The sequence below is a fragment of the Schistocerca nitens genome, chromosome 9 (assembly GCF_023898315.1).
Source record: "Schistocerca nitens isolate TAMUIC-IGC-003100 chromosome 9, iqSchNite1.1, whole genome shotgun sequence".
NCBI lineage: Eukaryota > Metazoa > Arthropoda > Insecta > Orthoptera > Acrididae > Schistocerca > Schistocerca nitens.
The window spans coordinates 210,032,822-210,056,054 of NC_064622.1; the positions used below are offsets into that span (position 1 = coordinate 210,032,822).

General features: G+C 41.1%; 1 protein-coding gene across 1 annotated transcript in view; it reads right to left on the bottom strand.

The window, feature by feature from the left end:
• Nucleotides 1–22,577: 22,577 nt before the first annotated feature.
• LOC126204115 (odorant receptor 43a-like) overlaps nt 22,578–23,233 on the bottom strand; it is a 51,660-nt gene continuing 51,004 nt past the window's right edge. The window contains exon 5 of the mRNA XM_049938530.1: nt 22,578–22,634. Within this exon, the coding sequence (XP_049794487.1) occupies nt 22,578–22,634 (57 nt within the window). The remainder of the gene's footprint in view (nt 22,635–23,233) is intronic.

A 23,233-nucleotide genomic window follows, 5' to 3' on the forward strand; every position in this document is an offset into this window, starting at 1 on the left:
ATTTTCACCGAAAGTTACTTCCCCTTTTCTATATGCTGAGCTAGTCTGTCCGAAAATCTTTTTCGATTTCTTCACTGTTTTTGCAGCCTTTTTGCCTGAGCTTCCCCATACTTCCTGTTTATTTCCTTCCAAGTAACTTGTGTTTGTGTATTCCTGAATTTCCGTGAACATTTTTGTCCTTCCTTCTTTCGTCAATCAACTGAAGTATTTCTTCCGTTGTCCTTGGCTTCTTCACAGTTACGTAACTTGTAACCACGTTTTTCTTTCCAACGTCTATGCTTGCCCTTTCTAGAGATGTCCTTTCTTCTTCTACAGAAGTTCCTACTGGGCTATTCGTTATCCAGTATCCATGGCCTCAGAGAATTTCAAGCGGATCTCTTCATTCCTTAGAATTTCCGTACCCCATTTCTTTCCGCATTGATTCTTCGTGCTTAGTCTCTTCAGTTTCTGTCTGCTCTTCTCTATGACTGTATTCTGATCTGAGTCTATGTCTGCAACTGGGTATGCTTTACAGTTCACTATCTGATTTCGGAATCCCTGCCTCACCATGACGTGTTCTAACTAGAGTCTTCCCGTATCTCCTGGCCTTTTCCGGAAATAACTTCCTCTTCTGGTTCTAGAGTAGAGAATTCATAATTACTAACTGATATTTAATACAGAACTCAAATAGTCTTTCACCTCCCTCATTCTTGTGACGAAGCCTGTATTCTCCTGTAACCTTTCTTACACTCTCTTTCACACAACCGCATTCCATTCTCCAGTGACTATCAGAATCTCCTCTTCCTTTACATACTAAATTACCTGTTCAGTTTCCTCATCTACTTTCCCTATACCTTCACCCTCTGCTAGCGACGTCATCATGTATAACTGAAATATTGTTTTCGATGTTGATTTCCTTTTGATTCTTATGAGAACAACCGTATCACTGTACTATTTACAGTAGCTAGCTCACTGTCTGTCCCAACTTCTTATTTATAACGAATAGCACTCCCGGTATACCATTTTCCCTGCCTTTGTTATTACCATATACTCGTCTGTTCAGAAATTAGGAATGTTTGTCTTCTGCGCATTTCACTTCACTGACCACCACTATACCTAGATTGAGCCTTTGCACCTCCTTTTTTAGATTTTCTCGTTTCCCTATCACGTTCAAACTTCTGACATTCCACGCCTCAACTCGTATAACGTTAACCTGTCATTGATTAATCAATCTTTTTGCCATGATCAACTCCCCCTTGGGAGTCCCCTCCTGGTGATCCGTATGGAGGACAATTCCGGAATGGAGAGATGGGCATGACACTTTTTAAATTTCGGCCTTTGTGTAATGTTGATACTCATTACGTGTCTTTAATTGCAGTGGTTTGCGTTGCCCTCCGCATCCTCATATCGTTGACCATTGAAGACTCTTCCGCCTGTTAGGGGCGGCTTACCACTTCGAGGGCAAAAAAGTGCCCTGGACCTCTGTTCGCTCCTCCACCCCCTTTGACAAGGCGGTTGGAAGAACGAGGGTGACCTGCTGTTGTTGTGGTCTTCAGTCCCGAGACAGGTTTGATGCAGCTCTCCATGCTACTCTATCCTGTGCAAGCTGCTTCATCTCCCAGTACCTACTGCAACCTACATCCCTATGAATCTGCTTAGTGTATTCATCTCTTGGTCTCCCTCTACGATTTTTACCCTCCACGCTGCCCTCCAATGCTAAATTTGTGATCCCTTGATGCCTCAAAACATGTCCTACCAACCGATCCCTTCTTCTAGTCAAGTTGTGCCACAAACTTCTCTTCTCCCCAATCCTATTCAATACCTCCTCATTAGTTACGTGATCTACCCACCTTATCTTCAGCATTCTTCTGTAGCACCACATTTCGAAAGCTTCTATTCTCTTCTTCTCCAAACTGGTTATCGTCCATGTTTCACTTCCATACATGGCTACACTCCATACAAATACTTTCAGAAACGACTTCCTGACACTTAAATCTATACTCGATGTTAACAAATTTCTCTTCTTCAGAAACGCTTTCCTTGCCATTGCCAGTCTACATTTTATATCCTCTCTACTTCGACCATCATCAGTTATTTTACTCCCTAAATAGCAAAACTCCTTTACTACTTTAAGTATCTCAATTCCTAATCTAATCCCCTCAGCATCACCCGATTTCATTTGACTACTTTCCATTATCCTCGTTTTGCTTTTGTTGATGTTCATCTTATATCCTCCCTTCAAGACACTATCCATTCCGTTCAACTGCTCTTCCAATTCCTTTGCTGTCTCTGACAGAATTACAATGTCATCGGCGAACCTCAAAGTTTTTACTTCTTCTCCATGAATTTTAATACCTACTCCGAATGTTTATTTTGTTTCCTTTACTGCTTGCTCAATACACAGATTGAATAACATCGGGGAGAGGCTACAACCCTGTCTCACTCCTTTCCCAACCACTGCTTCCCTTTCATGCCCCTCGACTCTTATAACTGCCATCTGGTTTCTGTACAAATTGTAAATAGCCTTTCGCTCCCTGTATTTTACCCCTGCCACCTTCAGAATTTGAAAGAGAGTATTCCAGTTAACGTTGTCATAAGCTTTCTCTAAGTCTACAAATGCTAGAAACGTAGGTTTGCCTTTTCTTAATCTTTCTTCTAAGATAAGTCGTAAGGTTAGTATTGCCTCACGTGTTCCAACATTTCTACGGAATCCAAACTGATCTTCCCCGAGGTCCGCTTCTACCAGTTTTTCCATTCGTCTGTAAAGAATTCGCGTTAGTATTTTGCAGCTGTGACTTATTAAACTGATAGTTCGGTAATTTTCACATCTGTCAACACCTGCTTTCTTTGGTATTGGAATTATTATATTCTTCTTGAAGTCTGAGGGTATTTCGCCTGTCTCATACATCTTGCTCACCAGATGGTAGAGTTTTGTCATGACTGGCTCTCCCAAGGCCATCAGTAGTTCTAATGGAATGTTGTCTACTCCCGGGGCTATGCGGGAAGTATTCGGCAACCATTGCTCGTGACTTTCATTCGAATTTTAAGCAGTGGGGAGTTCCGGACAGGGACTGACGACGTTTCATTTATAAGTCAAAGACACTACCCCTGGACCATTGGCATTGTCCCTGAAAAGTTCTGACGAGCTGTAGAGGGTTGACGTCAGAATCAAATCAAGGATAGGGACCGCTGTCCGGATACGTTGTCCAACAACGCTACAGAGCGTCGAAATCACAAGCGCCGGCTGCTTCTTCTGGGAGATGCCTTCGGCAGTAAAAGTGACTTACCACGCCGACGACGAGAGTAAATCGGAGAAAGACGAAGGTAATGAGAAGCAGTAGAAATGAGAACAGCGAGAAACTTAACATCAGGATTGATGGTCATGAAGTCAATGAAGTTAAGGAATTCTGCTACCTAGGCAGTAAAATAACCAATGACGGACGGAGGAAGGAGGACATCAAAAGCAGACTCGCTATGGCAAAAAAGGCATTTCTGGCCAAGAGAAATCTACTAATATCAAATACCGGCCTTAATTTGAGGAAGAAATTTCTGAGGATGTACGTCTGGAGTACAGCATTGTATGGCAGTGAAACATGGACTGTGGGAAAACCGGAACAGAAGAGAATCGAAGAATTTGAGATGTGGTGCTATAGACGAATGTTGAAAATTAGGTGGACTGATAAGGTAAGGAATGAGGAGGTTCTAGGCAGAATCGGAGAGGAAAGGAATATGTGGAAAACACTGATAAGGAGAAGGGACAGGATGATAGGACATCTGCTAAGACATGAGGGAACGACTTCCATGGAACTAGAGGGAGTTGTAGAGGGCAAAAATTGTAGAGGAAGACAGAGATTGGAATACGTCAAGCAAATAATTGAGGACGTAGGTTGCAAGTGCTCCTCTGAGATGAAGAGGTTAGCACAGGATAGGAATTTGTGGCGGGCCGCATCAAACCAGTCAGTAGACTGATGACCAAAATTAAAAAAAGGACAACAGAGTGCCCTGAACCTCTATCCGCTCCTCCGCCCTCTTTGGCAAGGCCGTTGGCAGAATGAGGCTGACTTCTTATGCCGCAGGTCTTCGGCCGCCAATGCTGATTATTTATCAAAATTTTGGCAGTGATGGGGATCGAACCCGGGACCCCAGACGTTTATATTATGAATCAAAGACGCTACCCCTTTTTTTTTTAATCTCATTTTGTTCGATATTGATCGTTCTATTTGTTCGGGGCGGACGTCCAATGACACTTATTGAAGTTCGTCGTTGATATACTAACTCAGTTTTTTTTATTACAGAGGGCAGTTTAACCCTCTGACCGAACACGCTGAGCTACCGTGCCGGCATTCCTAGACCACGGGTGCCATAGTGTTAAAGTATTGAACATGTTCTAAAATTCTACAACAGACGACATCAGACATGTACATCTTTCGGTTTTTAGGTAAGTTCGATAATCACTTTAGAAGATTATAATGGCTTCTATTTTTGTCCACTCATTAGCTTAGCTTCGCTCCTCTTGTGACCTACGATACAATGCTGCCAAAAGAAGAGGCAGCACTTTCGAAAACACTGTGTAGAATGGTACGTGTATCCCGTCAGATCCAGTGGCCTTCCGTCTGTTGAGAAATTTCGTTTGCTTTTCTGTCCCGTTGTCACTTATTTCGATGGGTGTCTTTTTACACTAGTGCGACGATACAAAGGAGCAAGTGCGATCTTCCTCAATGAAACAGTTTTAGAAACAGTTTCGATGCCGTTGTGGTCATAGAGTGTCCGGTTGGATGGCTTCCGTCCTTTTACTGATTTAGCAGAAGATCAGAGTTTCCATCGAGGCGAGAGATAGAAGTTTACCTTCGAATTCACCGAGCACTTCACGCCTGGCTCTGTCACTGAGGCGTTGCAGTGAAGCCTCCTTTGCCTTGGTACAAGCATTCTAGCACGGCTGTCGAACCATGGCTGGTCTTTGCCATTTCTCGCAATTTTGCAAGGCACAAACATGTCTAAAGCGTATCGTGTAACACAGTTCAGCTTCGGCTATTGCTGTTCCTCTTTGTCAGTGCTCGGAATGACATTTTCTGCTTGACCAGTCAGGAAATCTGTTTTACGTCGCTCTTGCTAAGCAAAAATGTCTTCCTGCCTTTCTTTACAGGCGTATTCAATGATACGGTAAGGACTTTATGATTACTGAGTCCCTCCTCTACGCCAGCTCGATCGAAATTTTGTGGCTTTTGGTGATCAGGTGATCAAGTACCTTATTTCACGAATCGATTCTCTGATTAACTTCTGAAGGTAATATTCGGATAAGACATTTAGAACTATTTCTCGTGATTCCCTTCCCTTACTACCAATCTTAATCAGATGAGTCTCCCAGTCTCGAACTGGTAAGTAAAAATCTCCACCTGATGCTATAACACGACCAGGTAAAGAACGGAAATATTCTCAAATTTCCGCTGGAATGTTCCACCACTACTGCTCCAGCATCTGATGACCATTTTTGACACATCTTTAACACTTATCTTCAACCAAATTATTTCAGATCCAGAATCTTTACTAAACCTACTATATATTGTCGTATTTTTACGCCTGTAAAAAGGCCACCACCGCAGGCATTCAATCAAATTTTGCCAATTAGATTCCAATCTAAATGTAGAGTTCTGTTGCTATTAATATCTCGTTTCTCTCCCTAGTGCAATGTGGGCGTTATTATCATTGATAATCGACACTACTTCCGTGAGACAGTACTACAGTAACATCCTCTTTCTCCGATCTGTCATAACTATTGCTACTGTCTTTACTTCATAAGGACAGTATTCTTACACATTTGAAATCTAAACGTATTTTATCTGGTCTATGGAGATATTTCTCTGCCCTAAAAAGCCCACATGCGCACGTTCCACATACTCCGCTACCATAGTTGTCCGTGCCAGCTTGCTGTGCTTGGCTGACCTACAAGAAGGGGAGGTGAGTGCGACAATTCGCGCAGAGAAATTCGCATCCAAGATCGTCAGAGAATCGTCTCAGCTCCAAAACAGAAGAGCGAGATTGGTTATCGAAATAAATCTGCATCCACCCTCTGAGCATCAGAAGTGTTTTCAGCAAAGCTGCCACAGATCTTCAAGAACCGACTGTGGCCTCTGTACGAAAGTGGCAAGCGTCATTCATGTCAACAAGAACCACGATTTGCAGATGGATGCATCCAGTGCAGTGGCCTCAGTTGCTGCCGACAGAACCTCCTCCATATCTTGGACGAGATCTCTCATCAAGCAAACATAGTGGAAACTGGCCTTTCCTTCAGTCGCCTAACGCTGAAGGTTCCAGTGACACTCAATTCCACCCTCCTAGGTTGCTCACGTCTTTCGGGAGAACAGAGAAGTTGTCGCGTGCTGGCTCGGAGATACTTTCAGCAGTGAGCGACATTTCAAACGTTTTCAAAGCGTGGGGAGACAGCTATGCGTGCGCTTCACGCTTTCGCCTTCCGTCCAGAGATTCACGATCCCGTTACCGTTCCCCATTTACTGTCAGGGAGGCACTGGCAGACCGAGACATGCGAAACGGAAGGCGCTCCGACGTAAGAGATCCCAGGTATTACTATAGCCTCCAGAGCAGCCAAAGCATCTGTTTCAGGTACCACAACGTCACCTCAACCCAGGGCAGTTGACTGGTCGACTGTGGCTGACAGAGCTTCCAGTTTTTTACCGACAGTGGCTAGTATGTTCTGCATCTGTACGTAACAGACGCAGATCATATACGTCTTAAATCATGTTCCCTCAATACACAAGACAAAGGCATTAAACTTTACCCAAAAACTTTGTTAGTTATAAACTAAAAGTAAACTAAACGCCATCCGAACAGATTGCGGAACGCCTAGCGTACCAACCGACCGCCGTGCCATCCCAAAAAGTTATTCGTCATAGGTTGCGGTTATGGAGGGACTCGTGGTCAGCGCACTGCTCTCCCGTCAGTTGTTTGATTTCGTTAACGGAGCCGCTACTTCTCAGTCAAGTAGCTGCTCAAATGGCCTCACACGGGCTGAGTGCACCCCACTTACCAGCAGTGGTTGGGATACTCGGACGCTTACCCATCCAAGTGCTAGCCAAGCGCGACGATAGTTAGCTTAGATGAGCTGATGGAAACCAATGTTACCACTGAGGCAAGGCCGTTGGCTGTTAGATGTAAGAAAGTTCATACTAATCGACTCACTAAGATATTCAAGAACAATTGACTTGTTCTCAGAAGCCCGTGAGACAAATATTAAACTAAAGCCAGCGTAGCAACCTGAAACGTCTGCTGCTGGAGCTGCCAGCACATTTGCAGCTGCCATTACATGATGAACTATCCTTCTAAAACTGAACCATTGTTCGGCCGGTGAGGCCGAGCGGTTCTAGGCGCTTCAGTTTGGAGCCGCGTGACAGCTACGGTCGCAGGTTCGAATCCTGCCTCGGGCATGGATGTATGGTATGTCCTTAGGTTAGTTAGGCTTAAGTAGTTCTAAGTTCTAGGGGACTGATGACCTCAGATGTTAGGTCCCATAGAACTCAGAGCCATTGGAACCATTTGAACCATTGTTCTTTTGTGAGCTCTTGTCCATAACTAAATACTGGTGTTCCTTATTGGGAACTGCCTCTTTACATAGTTTGCTGAACAAGTAAATCCCTCTACGTCTTTTAGTTGCGTTTTGTATTTTCGTAGTCATTCTTGGAGCAGCTGCCTCATGGTTGCGGACACTGCTTTCAAAGTGGTCAGGCGTCTTCGTTGCTATTAGATCCTACACATTGCCATCACGACTAGGCTTCCGAACAATCTACTCTTTGAAACTTCCTGGCAGATTAAAACTGTGAGTCGAACTGGGACGTGACACTGGGACCGTTTGCCATACGCTGGCATGTGCTCTACCAACTAAGCTACCCAAGCACAACTGAGGATCTGTTGTCACTGATATACTTCCGCCTGTTTCCTGTATCTCACATGTCAAGTCCTCCTACGGAACTTGCAAGACTAGCATTTCTGGAAGACATGCCTTCGTCACAGCCTAGAGGATGTTATCAGAACGAATTTTGCACTCTGCGTAGTAGAGTGCACTGATATGATACTTCTCGGCAGACTGAAACACGTGAATCGGGTGTAGGTAGTTCAGTGAAAGGACGGAGGAAAAAGTCCTGGGACCAAGTCCTAGTCTGGCATACTCTTTAAATCTGCCAGGAAGTTTCATATTAGTGTACACTCCACTGAAGACTGAGAACACAATTGTGGTATGTGTTCCAGGTAGTTGTCAGAGAAGTAATGCGGTAATGTTTCACAGGATGTCTTGACACGCACAAATTTGGTAAAAGTTTAGTTTTTCCAATCAGTGTTGGAAGATAAAAGTCTCCTCTGATGACTTCAGTATGACTGAACAATTTAAGCCGGTGTGTATTTGGGATTTCTGTACAGTTTCAGGTAACATCTGGTGGTCAGTAGAAGGAACTAATATAAGTTTATGCCCATTCTTGATACTGGATCTTGTCCAGACAGTCTTGCATACAGTTTCTGTTTCTATCGTCTTCGATTTGAGTTTCCTTTCTACTGCGACAAAAACAGCACCTCCATTTACTATTAGTCTATCCTTTTGATAGATTTTAGGCAAAATATCTCGCAGAACCTTAGAAGACGCAGTTTCAATCCTTCGACTCAGAGGAGAACCAGTGGTGCCACATTCAGTTCTCGGGACAGTGCTGCAAATCGAGAACTTTGCTTTAACTCCGTGAGCAAGACTGGCATTCTCAAACTTCTCTGCCAGTCACTGGAATTATCCAATTATTACTTCTGGAGCCAGATGATATCGTCGCTTGCTCCAGTGTCCTGCAAAGTCTCCACTTGGTTTCACTCTATTCCCTCAATGGCTGATCAAATGTATCTTCAACAAGCTGAATGAGGAGCCTGGCTTACACATTGAGTGTACCTCTTCACATAGGACACTGTCCGTCTCACGACAGGAGAAGTGAGTCACTGATGGCATTTCGCTTTCAGTGGTAGCTGCACCTCGAACTTGTTGGTTAGATGGATCGGTAAACCACAATGAGTTTTCATAGGTCCCTGGATCTTCTATACAGGACGTCTAAATTAAATCCAACATCTTCATAAAATCCTTAAAATAATTATAAAATCAAGTTTTAAAATAGTGAACTGAGCATTAGCAGTGAAGTGCTCCAGTAGTCACTGAACTCACTCTTACTCTAGAAGATACAGAGCCCACAGGACTGGAAAGTAATTGAAGTAGATTTGATATCTTTGGTACATGACTCTCGAAGCCCTCTCAACACAATGACAGCAGGTTCCGAATGCCTCACAGTAGCCGTGGTGAATTCAGGCTGCATATGGACGTCAACTAATTCATACCGTATATGAGGACAGAATTCACAGTAGATTTGCATTATAGCTGGTGGAATGTTCTACAGAACTCTAAACAAATTACTTTTAAATAAGCTCCGTCAAATGAAAACTCTTACTAATTTGTTTAAGAACACAAGAATGTACTATTCAAAACGAGATTTCTATTAAGACCACAATAAATCTGGGATAAAAGTTAATGATATTCGGCAAGTTGACGTTACAGCCGCTAAAAAACAAGAAAATAGTGTTAATTTACGATTAATGCTGGTAATATGCACACCTGCTGAAAGAAAAAACTGAATGTACCACGATATATTAATTATAGTTAATCTAAATCACAGAGGCCAAGTTACTATAAAATTGTTATACACACCAGTTTTCCTTCAAAAAAGCTTGCAAAATGTACGTTTATTTGCGATTATGTACACTGAAATCCACAATGAACACTATTGCTGAAATTGTATAAAACACGAATGTTGATCACAGTTGATTCTCTAGTAGAAATTAGTTTTTACTGCCCTTTAAGCACTGTTTATATGACGACACATGTGAGACCTTTCATATAATCAACACGGAAAGCGCGTTTAAATCCTTTATTTTATGTTGTAGGACCTAGGTTTTCGGGACGAATTTACCTGACACACTTTATTTTAAAAAATGGTTCAAATGGCTCTGACCACTAGAGATGGGCAAAACTGTTCTTTTCAGAGATTGGATCAGAACTGTTCACTCCCTGAAATGAATTAGCTGTTTTTCATGACTCACCACTCATTTACAAAAGAAAATAAATGAAAGGCACATTGCCCTTTAAACTTGGTTTATTCCAGTACTATACCTGTATTTTGATCTTATTTGATCCTATTTTGAAGTAACATAGATAATGAGTAAGAATTTTGTATTGTTTATTGAAATTTCCACGCTATGACAAAGTTTTTGATTATTGATTTATTTTGCACTAGCGTGGTTTTTTGGGTGATCGGAAAATGTTGTAACTTGAGATTTACATTAACAATATATTTGGCTATAATGTATTAAAATTTCATTAACCTCATACAAATACATCGCAAGCCATATATTTTTCCTTTCGAAGACGCCTAAAATCGCAAAATCTGTACCAGAATAAGAAAAAAAAATATAAATTTGACTGTAAAACGAAAGTGCTGCATATAGCCTTACGCAGAATAAAACAAGGAAAATATTGGTGTATCACATTTTGCGATACGTTTATCGGTTCGCTCGTAATTAAAGCGTAAATTCGAGTGTCCATAATAAAAATCCTATAGTAAGAGTAGTCATCAGGAACCTAATCTAATCAGTTTAAACAAAAAAAATAAAATAAAAACAATTGATGGAAACATAACATAATAATGTAATATACATAGCGGTATTACTATGAAGAACAATATCCAGTGGGGACAAACTCCGATGCAGAGGCGCTGAGTCGAGCAGGTCGAGCCGCGAGCTGTATTACTGCGTGAGCTGAGACCGCAGAGACCAGAGTGACACCAGAGTCGCTTTGCTCGACGCTCTGGCTAGAGTCGAGACGGTGGGGTGAGCGTTGAGCGGGCGAGTTCCGAGGGTGGGGGGAGCTCACCCGCTCCGAGACAAATCGTCCGCTCCCTTGCGAGCAGGTTTTTGCAAGTAGTTCCTGTGTTATCCGCTAGGTGGCTCTCTGTCATGTTGCTGGCATCAACTGCCCAGAGGGCAGGACGTGCGACTGAAACGATCGCCGACAGAGTGCGATGCGAAGTTAAGCTGCGCCAGACACTGCACAGTGCACACGGCAGACGACGCACAGAGACGGCCCGGCATATGTGAAACACAAAATCCAATGGGGCACTGCACAATGCAGGCAGCCAAGGTAGAAGCAGGGCAGAGGCCGGCGCTGGCTGTGTTGTGTGGCGTGCACTGTGCTCTGACCAGCAGAGGCGCTGCTGATATGCTCCGTCTCTCACTCTCTCTCTCTCTCTCTCTCTCTCTCTCTGCCTGGGAAACGTTTGGAGCTACCGTTCTTTTTTTCTGAATCACTGATTGTTCACTCCTTTGAAAGATTGAACTCTATGAATTAGTTCAAGACCGGATCCCCCATCTCTACTGACCACTATGTGACTTATCACTTGAGGCCAACAGTCGCCTAGAACTTAGAACTACTTAAACGTAACTAACCTAAGGGCGTCACACACATCCATGTCCGAGGCAGAATTCGAACCTGCGATAGTAGCAGTCGCGCGGTTCCCGGTTGAAGTGCCTAGAACCGCTCGTCCACAGCGGCAGGCCACTATATTTTACTCGGACACAAATGGAATACCTGAAGTCACATTTTTTAGGTAAATACAAGTAAAACAACTTGCTAATTCCATGGGTTGTGCACTTAACTTGTTTCTTGGGACCTTTCACACTGGAATGACAAAGATGAACGCTGCAGCTTCCGGAAACTTCACAAAAACGAGGTACGATCTGGAGAAAGCATGTCTTCCGCTGTGGGCGGCTATCAACGGCCAGTAGGTGCTCCTTCGATAACCTCTGTCTTTCAGAACAGCACTGAACACCTGACGCCCTCAGTTCTCGATTCGACACACTTCCGTCTCCGTTCTCCCCTTAATTTTTGCTCTGCATGACTCCCACATTACCAGTGAACCCATTCCCTGATATATTGAAACATGCGTTATCTTGTCCCTTTTTCTACTTGGACTTGTTGATATATTCCTTTCTTCCTTGACTTTGATAAGGAGCACCCAATTTCACACCAAATCGGTCCAACTCATTTGCAGCTTTGTTTCGTTGCAGATGTCAAATACTTCGCTCATTCGTGTTTTTTTTTTTTTTTTTTTGCAGTGTATATAATGCACTGTATATCTATTACCTGAGTGTGTCTGTCATGATTTTATCAAGACTAATAGGGTTGCCAACGTTCCCTGTGCCGAAATATATGCCATTCAGGTACTGTTTGTTCTATGGGTGTATAAGTAAGTGTGTAGACAAGAGATGTCGATATAAGAGCGTCAAAGGAGCAGATTAGGATGCTATTAGTTTTCATCTTAATTCCGTTGTGCTTTGTGTATATCGTAGCATGTCAAGGGATCACGTCTAATTACGACGTGTGAAAGAATGTGCGCGCCATCTGTGGCCGGAAAAATGTAGGCAGATCTTCAGGTATGTGTGAGAGCGAGTGACAGACGCACTAATAACAGAATGGAAACTATACAATTGAGAATTTGTATGCTTGTAGCCGTGGCTAAGAGACAGTATGCATCACGAGTAATAACACGAAACATTCCATTCGAAAGAAATATATATATATACTCCTGGAAATTGAAATAAGAACACCGTGAATTCATTGTCCCAGGAAGGGGAAACTTTATTCACACATTCCTGGGGTCAGATACATCACATGATCACACTGACAGAACCACAGGCACATAGACACAGGCAACAGAGCATGCACAATGTCGGCACTATTACAGTGTATATCCACCTTTCGCAGAAATGCAGGCTGCTATTCTCCCATGGAGACGATCGTAGAGATGCTGGATGTAGTCCTGTGTAACGGCTTGCCATGCCATTTCCACCTGGCGCCTCAGTTGGACCAGCGTTCGTGCTGGACGTGCAGACCGCGTGAGACGACGCTTCATCCAGTCCCAAACATGCTCAATGGGGGACAGATCCGGAGATCTTGCTGGCCAGGGTAGTTGACTTACACCTTCTAGAGCACGTTGGGTGGCACGGGATACATGCGGACGTGCATTGTCCTGTTGGAACAGCAAGTTCCCTTGCCGGTCTAGGAATGGTAGAACGATGGGTTCGATGACGGTTTGGATGTACCGTGCACTATTCAGTGTCCCCTCGACGATCACCAGTGGTGTACGGCCAGTGTAGGAGATCGCTCCCCACACCATGATGCCGGGTGTTGGCCCTGTGTGCCTCGGTCGTATGCAGTCCTGATTGTGGCGCTCACCTGCACGGCGCCAAACACGCATACGACCATCATTGGCACCAAGGCAGAAGCGACTCTCATCGCTGAAGACGACACGTCTCCATTCGTCCTTCCATTCACGCCTGTCGCGACACCACTGGAGGCGGGCTGCACGATGTTGGGGCGTGAGTGGAAGACGGCCTAACGGTGTGCGGGACCGTAGCCCAGCTTCATGGAGACGGTTGCGAATGGTCCTCGCCGATACCCCAGGAGCAACAGTGTCCCTAATTTGCTGGGAAGTGGCGGTGCGGTCCCCTACGGCACTGCGTAGGATCCTACGGTCTTGGCGTGCATCCGTGCGTCGCTGCGGTCCGGTCCCAGGTCGATGGGCACGTGCACCTTCCGCCGACCACTGGCGACAACATCGATGTACTGTGGAGACCTCACGCCCCACGTGTTGAGCAATTCGGCGGTACGTCCACCCGGCCTCCCGCATGCCCACTATACGCCCTCGCTCAAAGTCCGTCAACTGCACATACGGTTCACGTCCACGCTGTCGCGGCATGCTATCAGTGTTAAAGACTGCGATGGAGCTCCGTATGCCACGGCAAACTGGCTGACACTGACGGCGGCGGTGCACAAATGCTGCGCAGCTAGCGCCATTCGACGGCCAACACCGCGGTTCCTGGTGTGTCCGCTGTGCCGTGCGTGTGATCATTGCTTGTACAGCCCTCTCGCAGTGTCCGGAGCAAGTATGGTGGGTCTGACACACCGGTGTCAATGTGTTCTTTTTTCCATTTCCAGGAGTGTATATATATATATATATATATATATATATATATATATATATATATATATATATATATATAACATTTTGTTAACTTGGTGTTCTGTAAACCCGTATTTGGGAAAATCATACTATTTATTATCCAAGTATTGGTATAATCTATTTGTAGTACGAGGGAGAGTTTTCGTTAAGAGATTAATTTACGTAAACTTTTTAGTGGTTCAGACATACACAGCTGGCAAGAAAACGGAGTGTAACTGGGCAAATTAACGAAGAACTCACAAGAACAATGTGGAGCGATGCAATACAGCACTCTCTCTGAAGAAAATGTATCTAGAAGATGAGACTGAAATTCTTGTTGTAAAGAACTCTGTTTTGTTTTGTCTGGGAAGACGATGTGATGTAAACAGAAAGTGCATTGTGTTTTATTTGTTGTATAGTACTGTTGTTGAAGACTATTCTGCGTGAATTAAAACTGAAAAGCACACTATGTTACGACGTGTGGTCAAATTGAAGCAAGCCAGATGATATTCTTGAAATAGCATTAGGCCACACATCAAGCTATTGGCCATAATAAGCCTTGGGAATGGAGTATTTTGCCACCTGAGGAAAGATACATGTATGTGGTACGCAAATCTCTACTGTAAGGCCGGCCGAAGTGGCCGTGCGGTTAAAGGCGCTGCAGTCTGGAAACGCAAGACCGCTACGGTCGCAGGTTCGAATCCTGCATCGGGCATGGATGTTTGTGATGTCCTTAGGTTAGTTAGGTTTAACTAGTTCTAAGTTCTAGGAGACTAATGACCTCAGCAGTTGAGTCCCATAGTGCTCAGAGCCATTTGAACCATTTTCTACTGTAAGTGAAATATTTCTCAGTTATTCACGAGTTATTCACGAGTGGAACACTGTTAGCTGGTTGTACATGAATTTATATAGCTCTACTTTCTCAATACTCTAACGCAAAACTGTGTAATTAATGGAATTCGTGAAAAAATTGATATCAGTCATTGTAGTGAAAATCTGTTTGTAGCACTAGAAAGAACTTTTGTGAGGAGATTAATTTATGTAAATTTTTTAGCGGTTCATACGTATACAGTAGGCCAAGCAGCCGAGTGTAACTGGATAAATTAAGACTTCCAAGTTAGGTTTTCAGCAATATAACATAGAACTCACGATGACAACGTTGTGCGATATACCATAGCACACACTGAGAGGAAAATACATCGCGAAGGCGAGACTGATATTTTTGTTGTAATAAGTACTGTTTTGTTTTGTCTGTGGAGATGATGTGATGTAAACTTAAAGTGCACTGTGTCTTTTGTTCTGGGGTACTGCTGTGTGGAGACTATGCATCGTGAATTAAAACTGAAAAGCACACTTTGCTACGACGTGCGGCAAATTGAAGCAATCTGGATGATATTCCTGAAGTAGCGTTATGACAAACATCAAGGTATTAGCCTTAAAAAGCCTTGGGAATGGAGTATTTGGCCACCTGAGGAAAGATACATATATGTGTTGCGCAAATCTGTACTATAAGTGAAATAATTCTCACTTATTCACGATTCGATAAACGTTAGCTGGTTGTATAACAGTTTATGTACTTCTGCTCTCTCAAGACTCAACTGCAAAACTGTGTCAAAAAATGGAGTTCATAAAAAAGTAGATGTAGGTCATTGTAGTGGAAATGCAGTAATACAAACCTTTTTCAGCTTTCCTGTGTAATAAAAAGAGAGCATATCACAATGTTCCCAGAAAGGCAAGATATTCGGAACACTCGATGTAAAGCTTCTGATTATTTAATGAGTTTAGGCCAGAAACGATGTTCAGAAAGCATAGTTATTATTACCGTAAATCGAAGCAACCACAAAACATTAGGTTATAAGTGGTTTAATGTCGCTGTACTGGTTTCAGGAATCAAATACTGGGTAAAGTGAATGTAATGGTGAAACTCAAGCACCTGTACCAAAATTTCTGATATTAATGCTGCTTGTTACATTCATAGAGTTAACACTTGTATCCCATTTGAATTGAACTGCATTCCTATGATGTGTTTATAGCGATAGGTGGAACGTTGCTATTTTTAATTTTGTGAACTGTGACTGGACTGGAGAGGATTGCTATTATTTATACTTATGTACGTCTGTGATGTAATCCTGAACACTAAAAGTGGTGTAATTATAGAAACACTATTTGATAAAACGAGCTGACACAGCAGAAACTGTTTAACTGTGTTTCATTTAACCTCAACAAATCAATTAAAAAGTACCCCTGTAAATTAAAGCTATCGTGTGGAATTTTACGTTGTGTAATGCAGTGTCACAATATGTGGCATCACAATATGTGCCTTTCAGTTCCACCAGAACAGAATAAAAATGCTACATAAAATTAATAATCAAATTTGAAAGTATAAATCATCGTAATGTTTTTATAAAAATGTCCTGTATACTTATGTATCCATTCTGTCTAAACAAAGTTCCAAACGCTGAATAATGTACACGTAATTGTAATACTGCACTGTGAAAGTAAAGCTGTCTGCATAAGAAATTAAATCTGACCTGAACTTTGCTTAGACTGACCTGATAATGAATTTTGAATAACAACACATAATTAAGAATGCTAATGTTATAGTCTGACTGTACTATAACTGGCCCTAACGAATTCGGGTGGCTTACCTGTGGCAACAAGCATCTCATACTGGTCATAGTGACGAACATTAAATATGAAACTTACCAGCAAGCATGCTAAATAAAAGTCTTCTGCAAGTGAAACGCAAGGACATGCTTGTTATAAGGAAATCATGTCTCAGCTATAGTGACTTTGTTCCGCAGGGTGCAATGCGGCGACACATATAATCTGATTCGAACTTGTGAAACGAATGGAGAAAAAATTGCTCCTAAAAACCGTACTGCAAAAACCAAAACTCACTATCCGATTGTTGCTATCATCTTTAAAAATTTGTGTTTTGTAACTAATTTTACTGTGTCAAGGGATTAATTACTGAAACACATTACTAAAACTATAGCCCCTGATTGTAAGCCATGTGAACAGGAAACATCAGCTATTCTCGTCTGAACAATGAAATCAACTAACCCAAGCCAATAAAGAAAAAAAATATTGTACAAATTATAAAGAGCCTATCATTTTGTCGAAAATGGAAGGTTTATTTAAAACCCTTAACATGGTTTCAACGTTTACGAAAAGTTGTTCAAAAGGCAACAGTGACAACTTAATTACATGCTGTGACATAGTGACATTAAAATATAGCAGGTGCATCAGCTGTAAATTGATGATGTAATATCTACTGACAACAACCATGCTTTGCATGTTTTAATTATTATGGAGGTGAAATTTTATATGTGACTGACGCTTTTCGGTTGTATGTTAACATACCTCTGCACAACATGTAACCCAGTTGTCCTTGTTATCCTTCGATGAAAACTTTTTTTAAATTTTGAATCCATGGCAAGAAGCTTTAAATAAACCTTCCAACATGTATCTGACTGGAAGTTTATAATTTCCACAAAAAGATTTCATCGTACATTTTCTGCTTCCCCCATCTACACAATTCTAAAAAAGAAAAAAATCCACTAAAACTTCGCATTTTTTTAACTTATCACAATTACACGCCAGCAATCAATGCAGCAACACTTTACCTCAAGAAAATATTGACTTGTCCAATTAATATTTACAAAATAAGAATTCACTATTCATCATCTTCTGCAATTTCCTCTCTCTGCCTTCAAAACAGTTTCCATCTGTTGATAACATAGCCAACAAGCAACTCTCTCACTAACTTCTTTTAGAATGCCCACTACAATGACAGTACTCTTGCCAACCTTGGATGACACTGCTTGTATTTAGTACCTCTGTGGCATATCAACTATAGAAAGCATCTGGCTGTTAAATATTCAATATAAACATGTGAAATATGATGCATAAAATGAAAAAAATAGGTTGCATCACTTTCCCTGAATATCAAAAACAAACTGGAAACTTACTATAGGATATGTGTAAAATGCTAGAATTAAACGAACACTGTTATCTGTTGTTTATGATCAGCCATTCTAATTGATAATGTAATTTTTTCCTGTCTTGTTACATCACTCACTGTGGGTTACTGTGGAAGGCTATTGGATTTCTATGGTTATTTGAGTGTGATTATGTTGGTGATTAGAATATAACTTACTTTGCTTAGTCATGTATTGCTTCTCTTTTAGATCCATGGGCTCTTTCGATGAAGTAGTTCTGTCATAACGGCATGAACATTCTCACGTCCTTCTTGATCCTCATGATCCTCATATCTTCTTTAGATTTAGCTGAATCGAATGTTATTTTGTGGAATAACTTACAAAGATTGAATTAAGGAACTTCGTATGAATTCATTGTATTCTATTTCCAAATGCCTTGCAGTCTTCATTAGAGGCAGTGTTATCAGTCTACATGATGTATGATTCCTCCTTCATTCCTCTGAGTTTTATGTTTATTTGTGAATGCATGTTATGATTTGTGTATGCTATGTGTATATATTGTACCTCAGTACATTTGTCATCTGCTCGTTCCTGTCGCTATTAGTGTTGCTTTTGCTTCTTTTGTTTAGAGTTTATCTTATCTGCATAAGCTTTTTATGTTGGTTTTTAGTACTGGAGATTTATTTCCACTGCTCTGTAGTGATGTCTTGGTGCTAATACGATATCTCTGCAAAACCTGCAGTGTCCTTCAATGATCGTTAGAAATATTATTTTCTCTCATTTTAGAAATAACCTTAATATATAAATATGTAAATAAATTAATCATATCAGTCTCGAGATCTGGAAGACAAGAATCACCGAAAAAAGTCGTTTATTTTAGTAGCCAATCAAAATTGAATCTAAAAGTGTCTCTATATAATAATGTTGAATGTATTTGGAAGAGGTTAATAAATAATACAGTTACTTTAGTTGGAGTTTATAAAAGAGCTGGTTTGGTAAAATGCACTCTTATGTGTTCTAAATACAAGTGATGTCAGTGTGGATATGAGAAAGTCTATATTTGTAATTATATTACTGTTTCTGAAGAATTAGGAGATCACATATTTAGGAATAAATAGCAACAAATGAAATCAAGATATCAATGAAACAACCGAATTTTGTACCTCTTAGGAAATAATAAACTGTTTGAAAACTGTCAGGCACATTGCAGTGGGTAATAAACTTGAACATGGTCTGTAGTAGGTTGTTATGTGATTTTTATTTAATCGTGTGATTAACTAATGTCGATTACTTGTCATTTTCAAGCACATGCAGAAACCAACATGGAAAAGCACTACATTATCTGCATACATCGCTATGTATAACGAACATTTTACACACCTCACATTATGATAAAATATTACTGCACAGATTCCTTACAACCGCATTACGTGGGACCACAACTATGGCAGCAGGTTTGTCAATGCTTGGAAACTGAACAGCTATAATACATCAAAATAAGGATGTATGATTGTACTGAAGTCAATTATGAATATGGTTGCCTGAAATTCCGCACATTAAATGTGAACAGTGAAGCAGCAAATTATAATACTTCGAGTATTTCAGTTTACTCTCACTGAACTGAAATAAAAGTATCAGTCTACCTCCTCATATGTAGTGATTATATTTGAAAATGTAACACGTTTCAGTAATTTTATATTGCCTAATAAAATAAGTATAGTAAAATTCAGTCCCATAGCATCAAAAAAAGCTCTGGCTCTGTTGAAATAACAAAAATTTAGCCAGTGTGTCTGTATCTTTCCATCATAAAAGAAATTTAAAAAAAGTTTGAAATTAGGGCATTTCTTTGTAAACATATCTCATTAAGCATTACTTTAGGGATGAATAAGTGAAGCATTTCCATAAATTTAAGAAGTGCTGCACCTTGAAAATAAAAGTAAGTTTTGTAACAACTTTATGTTTCCTGACACTGTTATAGAGGATTGCTAAGGATGTGAAAAATAGAAGATGATACAAATACAAAGAAACAATTTTTTGAGCAGTATTTTGATATTCAGAAATTTATTCAGGGTGTACTAGAAGGAATATATAGCAGAATTACACAAGATTTTTACGAAAAGTTACTATATTTATTTTAGCAGTCCACACATTTTACTGATGGTACCTGGTACTGTGTGTTTTGTAACAACAGAATAAGCATTAACTGTCTCCCACCCAAAAATTCACATGTTATGCTATTGTGTATGATACTTTTCTAGGAATAATGTTTTATTCAAGAGGCAAAAATAAATACTGGGTATTATTTTAATATAATATAAACAGCAGCACCCTTATTTCTTTCAGATGATATTTGTATTGTGGTTTTGTTCCTCTCTCCAAACTACAAAACAATTTTTATATGGTTTTAGAATTTTATTGCACTAATTTCATATCGTACTCTACTCTCTTGCTATCTGTACCGAATGGTTCAAAAGTGAACTTATCTTTGTACAATATAGATTGTATGACAGTAACTAATATATCACTGCTGCAAATGGCAATATAATTTGCATTTTACATTTTAACATTAAATTCTGAGGAAACTTTTTAGTCACTTAAACTTTCAAATGAAGAACATTACTCATGCACATTTTTATCTTAGTAGGTTAAAACTCTCTACAGAAATCATAACTTTACTAATGCTGTAGACGGCAACAACTTATAATAAGAAACAGAAAGGAAAATCTAACTGTATCTCTAACCCTTGACTGTCTGTATTTCAACATTTCCTTGCGTATTGGCAAGATAAAATTAATTAACATGAGTGATAAAAGATGATACATATCTTCTTTGCTAAGGATCCTGAAAGTCGACCTTATTCTGTTTTAAGTACTTCTACTTTTTAAACGCAGTTGTAGTACAGGGCTATTACAAATGATTGTAGCTCCATTTATTGACATATGTTCACGACACACTACAGATACGTAGAAAATCTCATAAAGTTTTGTCCGGCTGAAGCCGCACTTGAGGTTTCTGCCGCCAGAGCGCTCGAGAGCGCAGCGAGACAAAATGGCGACAGGAGCCGAGAAAGCGTATGTCGTGCTTGAAATGCACTCACATCAGTCAGTCATAACAGTGCAACGACACTTCAGGACGAAGTTCAACAAAGATCCACCAACTGCTAACTCCATTCGGCGATGGTATGCGCAGTTTAAAGCTTCTGGATGCCTCTGTAAGAGAAAATCAACGGGTCGGCCTGCAGTGAGCGAAGAAACGGTTGAACGCGTGCGGGCAAGTTTCACGCGTAGCCCGCGGAAGTCGACGAATAAAGCAAGCAGGGAGATAAACGTACCACAGCCGACGGTTTAGAAAATCTTACGGAAAAGGCTAAAGCAGAAGCCTTACCGTTTACAATTGCTATAAGCCCTGACACCCGATGACGATGTCAAGCACTTAGAATTTTCGGCGCGGTTGCAACAGCTCATGGAAGAGGATGCGTTCAGTGCGAAACTTGTTTTCAGTGATGAAGCAACATTTTTTCTTAATGGTGAAGTGAACAGACACAATGTGCGAATCTGGGCGGTAGAGAATCCTCACGAATTCGTGCAGCAAATTCGCAATTCACCAAAAGTTACGTGTTTTGTGCAATCTCACGGTTTAAAGTTTACGGGCCCTTTTTCTTATGCGAAAAAAAACGTTACAGGATACGTGTATCTGGACATGCTGGAAAATTGGCTCTTGCCACAACTGGAGACCGACAGCGCCGACTTCATCTTTCAACAGGATGGTGCTCCACCGCACTTCCATCATGATGTTCGGCATTTCTTAAACAGGAGATTGGAAAACCGATGGATCGGTCGTGGTGGGGATCATGATCAGCAACTCATGTCATGGCCTCCACGCTCTCCCGACTTAACCTTAGGCTTAGGCTCAGAGCACTATGGGACTCAACTGCTGAGGTCATTAGTCCCCTAGAACTTAGAACTAGTTAAACCTAACTAACCTAAGGACATCACAAACATCCATGCCCGAGGCAGGATTCGAACCTGCGACCGTAGCGGTCTTGCGGTTCCAGACTGCAGCGCCTTTAACCGCACGGCCACTTCGGCCGGCGCCCCGACTTAACCCCATGCGATTCCTTTCTGTGGGGTTATGTGAAAGATTCAGTGTTTAAACCTCCTCTACCAAGAAACGTGCCAGAACTGCGAGCTCGCATCAACGATGCTTTCGAACTCATTGATGGGGACATGCTGCGCCGAGTGTGGGAGGAACTTGATTATCGGCTCGATGTCTGCCGAATCACTAAAGGGGCACATATCGAACATTTGTGAATGCCTAAAAAAACTTTTTCAGTTTTTGTATGTGTGTGCAAAGCATTGCGAAAATATCTCAAATAATAAAGTTATTGTAGAGCTGTGAAATCGCTTCAATCATTTGTAATAACCATGTACCTGTTGGAAAAAAAGTCCTTCACCAGAAGAAGCAATATACGCACTGGAACCCAATGCAGTTGTAAAATTATAGTGAAAAGGCAGATGTAAAATAGTTGTAGGAGTTCCCTGCAGATTGTAGACAGTGAAGAGTTCAGGCACTAGCGTCCATTCATTTGGCCCAGGAGAGCATAGTAGGAGTATGATGCATTAACCAACTGAAATCAAATGGAACAATGGCAATATAAAAGGAATGTTTTATATGAAGAGCAAATTCTGTTTGTATTTCACTTTCCAACTTGACTCGTTATTAGTTGAAACTAATCACCACTATGGATTGTATTTCTATATGGAATAAGGATATTTTTGGAAATCCATATTCCTGTTCAAGTTTCTAAACTCACCGAATTTTTTGCTGTTTTGAAGCACAACAAAACTCATACGAAAAGGCTATCAGGTCCTGAATGTTACCTCATATCCTAATTATAACTATCTTGGAACTTTGTAAGAAAGCTTAACAATATATCTAGAAACAATAATAAAATGGTGAAGAAGGTATATTACCACAGAGAAAAATCATGTCAAATATAGTACTGGTTCTTACACTGTGTGGTGGGTGTCAAACAAATACTCTTTACAAGGGTATTTATTATAAAACTGCATTACATAGTGTAAGTTTATGGGCCAGAAATATTCTGAGTATGATACCAACCTTTTAGTGACAGACTTTGCTATCTATAAATGCTGCAGAAGTACTACACAACAAAGAATAACCTCAGATGTAACAAGAAGTTAATGACATTTTTCTAATCAGCCT